Below are 9860 nucleotides of genomic sequence, written 5' to 3'. Positions count from 1 at the left end.
CAGCCCTCCCATCCGGGCAGTGTTTGTTACCCCCATGTAAAGCTCTCTCCAATAACCATCAGTTATTAAAAACATCTTTTATGCAGAAATTATTTCTCCTGTGTTTTATATTCCCCCTCGCCCCGGGCTCCAATTGCTCCATTCCTATGTGTACACAGCATCCTCCCCAGGAGGGAACCCCGGGAGTTACATTGAGCCAGGAGAGCTTTTCCAGCACTTTCTCCTCCGTATCAACCGCACAGCTAATTAAGCAGAACGGCAATTAACCAGCCTCCTAGGCAGGCCGGTCAGGCTCTCCAGCGTTCCCTTCCAGTCCAGCACAGACCAGTACCGGTGCTAAAGCTCCAAGCGCTCGCTATGGAAACCCCATCAGCCGGTAACTCATCCCGGCACCCCAGCGGGAGCTCCGCCGCCGTCCTGCCCGTCCCTGCCTGTGACAGACACGTGCGGGCATCAGGCAGGAGCTGGCAGCGGCCGCTCGGGGACGGGGTCCCCCACGGTCCCACCTGGAGCCCGGTGCGGAACCGCGCTCCTCCCTGCCCGCAGGGGGCGCTAGAGCTTCGCCGCTACAGGCCCGCGGCAAGCCGGGTATGGGAGGGGGGCGCCGGGACAGGACTGACACCGGGCTCTGCTGCGCCGCCGCTTTGGAGCACCCGGAGCCCCGGGCTCGCCCGCCGGTCCGGGGGCTGCTGCCCCCGCTGCAGGCCCCCGCGCAGCCCCGGTGCCCGGCCGTGCAGCCTCCAATCACCCCCAACCATAGAGCCGCTGCGGCCCAGAGGGCCACGGCCACGCCTGCGCACAACGCACCGGGTGCGCAGGTGCCGCCCCCCGGCCGGCGCCGCCCTATAAGAAGGGGGCTGTTGACGTCAGCGCTCTCTTCCGCCCGCTCTGCGCTCGCCAGCGAGACAGGGCCGTTGCCGCCGCCATTGCTGTGACCCCCCCGCCGCAGAGAATCCGCCGCCATCCGCCGCCATGGTGAGCCCCCGCGCCCCGCCGCCGCCACGGCGAGCTCAGCGGGCACCGCGCTGCTCGAGTCACCGGCGATGGCCGCCCCGGCGGGGAGCCCTGCGGCGGCAGGGCCTGGCGTGCCGGGCTGGGCCCCTGCTGAGGGGAGAGGGGTGGGGCTGGGCTCGGCGGGCCTCAGCGGGGCCCTTGTCCCCGGTGGTAGCGGGGCCCGGGCCGCGGGGAGCCCGGCAGCGGCGCTCCGGGGCACCGCGGCGGTGTTGACGTCGCGGACGGGCCTTTGCGGCGGCCGGCGGCTGCCTTATGTAACGCTGCGGCCCGGGCGGGGGCAGCGCTCCGGGCTGTCACCCCCGCACACCCCCCCCTCCAGCCGCAGAGCAGCGCCCAAGAGAGGGCTTGGGTTTAGCGGGGGGGGGGGATCGTGGTGCTGCAGCTGGGAGGACGCGGAGCTGAGTGCTCACACTGCAGGCCTGGGCCTTGCCGCCTGTGACGCCAGTGTCTGCGGTGCCCTTGCTCTGGGCTGTCGTGTAATGCAGGCAGAGCCGCTGTCAGTGGGGCCGTGGCAGTTGATTGGGCTCCCTGGAGTTGCCGAAGCTGTTTCTATCCACCCCGTGTTATTCTCTTCCTCTCCTTCTCTCACTCGTCAAGGTGAACTTCACAGTAGACCAGATACGGGCCATCATGGACAAAAAGGCCAACATCAGAAACATGTCTGTGATTGCCCACGTTGATCACGGCAAATCAACCTTGACTGATTCTCTGGTATGCAAAGCTGGAATCATCGCTTCTGCCCGCGCGGGGGAGACCCGGTTCACCGACACAAGAAAGGATGAGCAGGAACGGTGCATCACCATCAAATCAACGTGAGTGCCCTCCCACCAGGCTCCTCGGTGCTCCTGCAGCATGGCCTGGGCTCAGGGTGGGCTTTGAGTGCTCCACTGATGATGAGAGGGGAGAAGACAGCGTCAGGCTTTGTCTAGGCTAGCTCAGAAGCTCATCTCCTGAGGATTACTTAATTGGGAGACCGAGTATTGAATAGCTTCTGGTGAATCATAGAGCATCACCTTAGTGGCCACTGGGAAGTAGATGTACAGCAGGAGCTTCAGCCTTCCATTTTAGCCGTGGAACTGTTGGATGTGGCTGGTGCCTGCTGAAGTCCGGTGGATGCACTTCAGAGACTGTCTTGGGAGCACCTCTGGTGATGTACCGTGTGGCTGTGTCACCACAGGCAGTTTGATGACCCTGCGGAGCATGGAGAGGGCTCAAAAAGGTGGTTGGGCCTTGTAGGAAAAGTGTAATTCCTTGATTGGAAGAAATAGAACCCTCTTTGGGCATTTCAGATTGCAGAGAGTCACAAGAGGCTGTGATTTCAGAAGAGGTCCTGGTTTCCGAGGGCCACAGGAAGGGCAGATTTTAGCCTCTGCTCTTGGTTATCTCCACACTGGGAAAAATCCTTAGACACAGGCACAGCTGTCTGTCTGGAGTAAAAAATGTTTCTAAGCCCTGAGGGGAGGTAATGTGTAGATGACAATTTGAATAGTTTTTCTTTCATTTCAGAGCTATTTCCCTATTTTATGAGCTCTCTGAAAACGATTTGGCCTTCATCAAGCAGAGCAAAGATGGTTCTGGCTTCTTGATCAACCTGATTGACTCTCCTGGGCACGTGGACTTTTCTTCAGAGGTTACTGCTGCTCTTCGTGTCACTGATGGTGCCCTGGTTGTTGTAGACTGCGTCTCTGGTAAGGGCTTCTGCAGCCGTGTGCAGCTGGAGTGTGTGTTGGGCGAGTTTGACTCTGGGGATAACTGATTCCCCTATGTTTGGCAGGTGTGTGTGTGCAGACAGAGACTGTGCTGCGTCAGGCCATTGCAGAGAGGATCAAGCCTGTCCTGATGATGAACAAGATGGACCGAGCACTGCTGGAGCTGCAGCTGGAGCCAGAAGAGCTGTACCAGACTTTCCAGCGCATCGTGGAGAACGTGAACGTCATCATCTCCACGTATGGAGAAGGGGAAAGTGGCCCCATGGGAAACATCATGGTAAGTGGGAGCTGCAAGCGCTGTGTTTGAGCTTATCTCCTGCAGTGGGAGGGAGCTGGTTGTCTCCTTGGTCCTTCTCTCCTGTCCCAAGTGGAGAAGCAAGAGTATAGTCATGAAGATGCTATCCTACCCAGATGTATGCTGGTTTGGAGCTCTGTAGTACTTTCATCTAATATTACCTGCTAGTTCAAAGCTTGAGCAAATAAAGACTATAAACACAAGGAAGCATTTTCTCCCTTTCCAAAGGGGGCTGTTGCTTTGGAGGCCACCTTGCTCATGTCACATCTGTGGTGGTGGGTGACATGAGATCCGAGGTTCCCATACAGCATCCCACCCCCAGCTCTCTTCTAAAATGGGAGGCCAGTAGGTGTTTGCCATTTCCTGCATCCCGAGTCCTGCTCCTGGATGGGTTCCTCAGAGCAAGCTGGGCTGTGGGCTGGAGGTTCTGAGGCAAGGCTCCTGCTTTGTCCCCATTGAGCACTCACCATGGGCTGCAGGTTTTCCTGTACTGCTCATCCTTCCTCTGAAGGACAGGAGTGTTCCCTGCACCCACACCAGGGCAGCTGCTGAGCCTGTTGAAGAAAACCCAACCTGGTTGTGCGATACGAAGCTGAAATGGAGGTGGGCTGGGCTGTAATTGCAACCTCACAGATGGCTGCTGTCATAGAGTGGCTCAAGAGCCCATTAGTCCTGAAGCTCCACCTTGAACCTTTGTACTCAGTGCTGTTTGGGATGAAATGGGCTGATTGCTGTCACATGCTGTGGCTGTTCCTCTGTAACCCAGCTCTGCTGTTGGTTCTCTTCCAGATTGACCCAGTGCTGGGCACAGTGGGCTTTGGGTCTGGCCTGCATGGCTGGGCCTTCACTCTGAAGCAGTTTGCTGAAATGTACGTTGCAAAGTTCGCTGCCAAGGGGGATGCCCAGCTGAACGCATCTGAGCGTGCCAAGAAGGTCGAAGACATGATGAAGAAGCTGTGGGGCGACAGGTGAAGATTGGTCTAATTCTGGATTAGCTTTCTGTGGCTGCAGCCTGATAGTGGGGGAGATGGGGAAGGAGGGAGGGTGTAGCTGTGCCTGCTTAGAGCCCTGGCTCAGTCGCTTGGGGTGTGTGCTAGCAAAGGAGCTGTTACCCATGAGGAGGAAGCCCAGATAATGGGGAGGGGATGGTGATTGGCAACATAAGTGTTCACTGAAAATGGAGTGATGGGGGAAAATATGAAGATGGTTTTTAGCAGCTCTTCTCTGGCCTTAGCAGCCAGAACAAGCCAGATTTCTGTAGCAGAGCTCTGAATGATACTTGTCTGACTTGATTCTTTCTCCAGATATTTTGATCCTGCTACTGGCAAATTCAGTAAATCTGCTACCAGCCCAGATGGAAAGAAACTGCCCAGGACCTTCTGCCAGCTCATCCTTGACCCCATCTTCAAGGTGAGTTCCTCGGTGTTCAGCCCAGGCTGGGGCTGTGCATGATGATGGAAAATTTCTTCACTTTGACCTGACTTGTCTGCTTGAAGAAATTGAAACCTCTGACACATCTCATTGCTCCATGTGGGCAGGGAAATGGATGGTGGGTGTTGTGCAGGCAGGTCTGTGCCTCTGGGTGGGTTCAGCTGGGTGATGAGCAAGGACAGAAATTCTCCTCAGAGACATGGTGCTGTGCAAACTGGGTCATGGGCAGCATTCATAGCTGCTGCTGCTGCTGCTGTTCCAGGTCTTTAGTGCAATCATGAACTTCAAGAAGGAGGAGGCGGCTAAACTGATTGAGAAGCTGGACATCAAGCTTGACAGTGAAGATAAGGACAAAGAGGGCAAACCCCTGCTGAAGGTGAGACTGTGGGGAGGAGATGAGCAGTTGTGCTGCTCCAGCTGTGTTAAGTTACTAAGCAGCTCCAAACCTTTTGTGTTGGGAGGTGCTGTTGGAGGTGGAAGGTGAACTGCAGGTTGTGAACAGCCTGACCAGGTCTTGCTCCTCCGATCTCTGCTCAGGCCGTGATGAGGCGGTGGCTGCCCGCTGGAGATGCCCTGCTGCAGATGATCACCATTCACCTGCCTTCTCCTGTCACAGCCCAGAAGTACCGCTGTGAGCTGCTCTACGAGGGACCCCCTGATGATGAGGCTGCCATAGGTAGGACAAGCTGCTGCTTTGCTGCTAGTTGTCTCTTCATGTAAGTGCTCAGTGTTCCACCACTCCTGTGCCCATCTCATTCTCCAGACACACAGCTCGGTAGCTACTGGAATTCCTGAGTCTGTATCTGTTCTAGTATGGATCAAACATGCTTAACTAGCTCACAGATTTACTCTGGAGGGCTGAGCTAGCTGACCGGAGAGTAGATAGGGAAGTAGTAGTAGATAGTCTATGCCAAAGGCTCAGGCTGAGCCTTGTAGTAATATGAAACATCTCTTGATGATGGAATGGCTTTAAACTGGAAGATTGAGATGAGCTCTTAGGCAGAAGTTCTTCCCTGTGAGGATGCTGAGGCGCTGGCACAGGGTGCCCAGAGAAGCTGTGGCTGCCCTATCCCTGGCCAGGTTGGACACAGGGGCTTGGAGCAAGCTGCTCCAATGGAAGGGGTCCCTGCCTGTGGCAGGGGTTGGAGCTGGATGAGCTTGAAAGGTCCCTTCCAGCCCAAACCATTCTGTGAGATCTTTCTCTCTGCTTGGGCTGGCCAGAAGTCAGCAGCCTGGGACAATAGTGGGTGCATGTTTTGTGTTGGTATTTGTGTGTGTGGGGGGGGTGGTGGTGGTACAGGAGATCTGTGCTGGATACTAGAGATAATACTGAACCAGGCTGACCTCTCCTTCTCCCAGGTATTAAGAACTGTGACCCCAAAGGCCCCCTGATGATGTACATCTCTAAAATGGTGCCAACCTCTGACAAGGGACGTTTCTACGCTTTTGGTCGTGTCTTCTCTGGTCTCGTCTCAACTGGCTTGAAAGTCAGAATCATGGGACCAAACTACACACCTGGCAAGAAGGAGGATCTGTACCTGAAGCCAATTCAAAGGTCAGTCCTGGCAGGGATGTGCTTGGTGCTTCAGATTTATGGTTCTAGTGCTATTTTGAGTCTTCTTGCTGCTGAGTTGCTTGGCCCTGGCTTCAGGTCTGATGCTGAGCACCAGGATCCTGCCTTATGGGACCTTTTCTGTCAGATTTAGTTAAAACAGCCTTCTCTCTCACCAGGACCATTCTCATGATGGGCCGTTATGTTGAACCCATCGAGGACGTGCCTTGTGGAAACATTGTTGGTCTGGTTGGTGTTGACCAGTTCCTTGTGAAGACTGGAACCATCACCACTTTTGAGCATGCTCACAACATGAGAGTGATGAAGTTCAGCGTCAGCCCTGTTGTGCGTGTGGCTGTGGAGGCCAAGAACCCAGCTGACCTGCCCAAGCTGGTGGAGGGACTGAAGCGTCTGGCCAAGTCTGACCCTATGGTGCAGGTGAATGTCCAGAATGGTTTTGGGGCCAGGAGGAATCCTGGTGCTGCTGGCACAGGAGGCTTGGCTTTCAGTAGTGATTGTGCTGGTGGAGAAGTCTTGAATTGAGCATTGGTCCCAGCCCACTGGAGTGGGCCCTCCCACTGTGTCCCACCTTGGGATGGGACCAGATCATCCTTAGGTCAGCAGAAAGAGCATCTAAAAGCAGATCTGAGAGTCAAAAATCAGAGACCATCACTAATGTTTTAGAAGCAAGAGATTTTGTTGCGTTGCAGCCAGAAGCTTCACCTGCTGCATTAATGGTCTTTTCAGTGCATCATCGAGGAGTCCGGGGAGCACATCATCGCTGGCGCAGGGGAGCTGCACTTGGAGATCTGCCTGAAGGACCTGGAGGAGGACCATGCCTGCATCCCCATCAAGGTAGAGGGGCCGTTGTGGTCAGAGCCCTTGGTGAGCTGTGGTCTGCTTGGTGGCTCACTGCTGTTCCCTGCTCTCTGTCACTGCAGAAATCGGATCCTGTTGTGTCCTACCGTGAGACAGTCAGTGAGGAATCCAACGTGATGTGCCTTTCCAAGTCCCCCAACAAGCACAACAGGCTCTACATGAAGGCCCGGCCCTTCCCTGATGGCCTGGCTGAGGACATCGACAAGGGGGAGGTCTCTGCCCGTCAGGAGCTGAAGCAACGAGCTCGTTACCTGGCTGAGAAGTACGAGTGGGATGTCACCGAGGCCAGGAAGATCTGGTGCTTTGGTCCTGATGGCACCGGCCCCAACATCCTGACTGACATCACCAAGGGGGTGCAGTACCTGAATGAGATCAAGGACAGCGTGGTGGCTGGCTTCCAGTGGGCAACAAAGGAGGTGAGGGAAACTCATCACACGTAGGCAATGTATGTGTAATTCAGAAGTGTATTTTAGGATAAATGGAACAGGGTGACTGGGTTGAAGGTCACTTCAGACACACAACCTCCAGACAAGCTTTCTCCTAGCACTGTGGAGAAATTCTATCACAACAGCATGTGCTTCAGATCTGAAGGAGCTTTTCAGAGCAAAGTGGAGCAGCAGGGACAGAAGCTGCTGAGATGGAACAACAGAGCTGGCATCCAGAGGAAATGAAGGGTGCTCTGGGAGGCTCCATAGGGATCTGGCCTGCCTTACCAATTACTTTCTTGGGACTAGGCAAGAGATGACTGAAATTAGTTGGGAACAGCAACAGGAGCAGGTTTTTTCCAGTTTATATGCCAACAACTTGGGCTTTTTTTCCCCATGGATGTGAAAAAATTACTTTTCCTGGCCAAATACTTGGGTTGTAGCATCATAAATGTATGTTGGTGCTTCTGCTGCCAACGTGAGCCATGGAGATGAGGGATGAGGTGCTGGTGGGAATGGTTCTGGGGCTTGAAGGCTTCTCTAAGGGGCTGTGGGCAGTGCCTTAGGCCAGGTAGAGCTGGTTTGGAGCTCCTGGGTGAGGAAGACCACTTGATAAAGTGGTTCTCTGGCACTTCCTGCCCTTAGAGCTGCTTCCAGGGAATGCCCATAAGCTGAGGGCCCGGAACATCCTGGTTGGGAGCACAACTGTTCCCAGAATGGTGGTGGTTGAGCTCTTGCTCTGCTTTTCCAGGGTGTCCTGTGTGAGGAGAACATGCGTGGCGTGCGCTTCGATGTGCATGATGTCACCCTGCACGCCGATGCCATCCACCGTGGAGGTGGGCAGATCATTCCCACTGCCAGGAGGTGCCTGTACGCCTGCGTGCTCACCGCCCAGCCCCGGCTGATGGAGCCCATCTACCTTGTGGAAATCCAGGTGAGGAGCATCCCCTCAGGCCAGAAGATACTGGAGGAGGATGTGGCAGCGGGTGGCCTGTGATCCTGACCCATCTCTCTCTGTTGCAGTGCCCAGAGCAGGTGGTTGGTGGCATCTATGGGGTGCTGAACAGGAAGCGTGGCCACGTGTTTGAGGAGACCCAGGTGGCTGGCACCCCCATGTTCGTGGTCAAGGCCTACCTGCCTGTCAATGAGTCCTTTGGTGAGTGCTGCTTCTGGGGCTTGATCCCAGGCTGGGATGGGGGGATACTGCATGTCACTGTGTGACCACAGCCATCATTGAGTCATTTCGATTAGAGTCCAGCTCTTAATCCAGCACTGCCAAGTTCATCTCTAAACTGTCCCTGACCACCACATCTGTGTGGCTTAAATGACTCCAGGGATGGTAACTCCACTGGGCAGCTGTTGGAGTGAGTCCAGAGGAAGCCATGGAGATGCTGTGAGGGCTGGAGCAGCTCTGCTCTGGAGTTGGCCTGAGAGAGCTGGAATATGATCATAAGGTTTCCCTGGAGCCACCTTTTCTCCAGGCTGAGCAAGCCCAGCTCTCAGCCTGTCCTCACATGGCTGCCTTATCTTTCTATCAATCACATTTTTGGCCCTTCTGACCCTCTCCACAGCTTGTTTGTAGAGCATGGACCAAAACTTGGACACAGGTTAGATAAAAACATTAAAGGCTGGGTTGGATGTGGCATGGAGCAAGCTGCTCTAGTGGAAGGTATCCCTGCCTGTGGCAGGGGGTTGGAACTGGATGAGCTAAGGTCCCTTCCAACCCAAACCATTCCATCCCCATCTTGAAGCCGCCTGATGTATTGACCCCATACCCACCACCTCTTCCTTTGGGTGTCGTGTTGGTGCCTTTCCATCTTCCAGGGGTGCGGGTTCTCACTCTGTCCCCTCTCCCTGCAGGTTTCACAGCCGATCTCCGGTCCAACACTGGGGGCCAGGCCTTCCCCCAGTGCGTCTTCGACCACTGGCAGATCCTCCCCGGGGACCCCTTTGACAGCGCCAGCCGCCCCAGCCAAGTGGTGGCCGAGACCCGCAAGCGCAAGGGCCTGAAGGAAGGAATTCCAGCGCTGGATAACTTCCTTGACAAGCTCTAATCAAGCTCCTTGGACTCCGGGAACAGGGAAGGGAGGGAATGAGTGAAATTAGCAAAGGGGTTTAAACGCTCGTCACCGCCATCTCTTTGCATTAATGAATGGGTTTCATAATGATTTTGAGACTTGAAATGAGGAGGAAAAGGATTAAAAAACAGCCTTATAGGTTTCGGTGTTGCACATGCCTCATCTCCGCCATTGGAACTAAACCATGTCCACTCGGATTTGCCCAATTCTGTATTTATTTGACTCAAAAACGATACAAAGCCGGTTTGGGGGGTAAAGGGGTGTGAATCCATGTAAAATGGGGGGGGGGAAGGGCTGCAGTGTGACTGTCGGTCGTGACTATCGCCGCCTGTATTAGTGCCACTGGAATTAATAAAATTGGATCATGATTAAAATTGATAAGGGGATACTTTTGGGATGGGGAGGAGGATTTTCGGCTTTATGAAGGCGCCCCCTTGCGGGCGGGAGGACCGGGTTTCGATGGGCAAGGCGCCTTAC

At 55.0% G+C, this 9860-nt stretch overlaps 1 protein-coding gene and 1 non-coding gene across 2 annotated transcripts; both read left to right on the top strand.

The window, feature by feature from the left end:
- Positions 1-868: 868 nt before the first annotated feature.
- EEF2 (eukaryotic translation elongation factor 2) lies at positions 869-9757 on the top strand. Its single transcript, XM_065699672.1, has 15 exons — positions 869-975; positions 1612-1826; positions 2521-2702; positions 2789-3000; positions 3808-3986; positions 4323-4428; positions 4712-4825; positions 4987-5125; positions 5809-6004; positions 6181-6439; positions 6749-6856; positions 6943-7296; positions 8057-8239; positions 8329-8461; positions 9166-9757. The coding sequence occupies exons 1-15, from the start codon at positions 973-975 to the stop codon at positions 9357-9359; spliced, it is 2577 nt and encodes an 858-aa protein (XP_065555744.1). The 5' UTR covers positions 869-972; the 3' UTR covers positions 9360-9757.
- LOC136003407 (small nucleolar RNA SNORD37) lies at positions 4464-4532 on the top strand. The gene has a single exon (XR_010608089.1). It is a non-coding gene; the product is annotated as a small nucleolar RNA SNORD37 (small nucleolar RNA).
- Positions 9758-9860: the final 103 nt, after the last annotated feature.

Source organism: Lathamus discolor, chromosome 21 (genome assembly GCF_037157495.1).
Source record: "Lathamus discolor isolate bLatDis1 chromosome 21, bLatDis1.hap1, whole genome shotgun sequence".
NCBI classification, from domain to species: domain Eukaryota; kingdom Metazoa; phylum Chordata; class Aves; order Psittaciformes; family Psittacidae; genus Lathamus; species Lathamus discolor.
The sequence above is the reverse complement of the archived record's forward strand: the minus strand, read 5'-3'. Positions and strand labels throughout refer to the sequence as shown.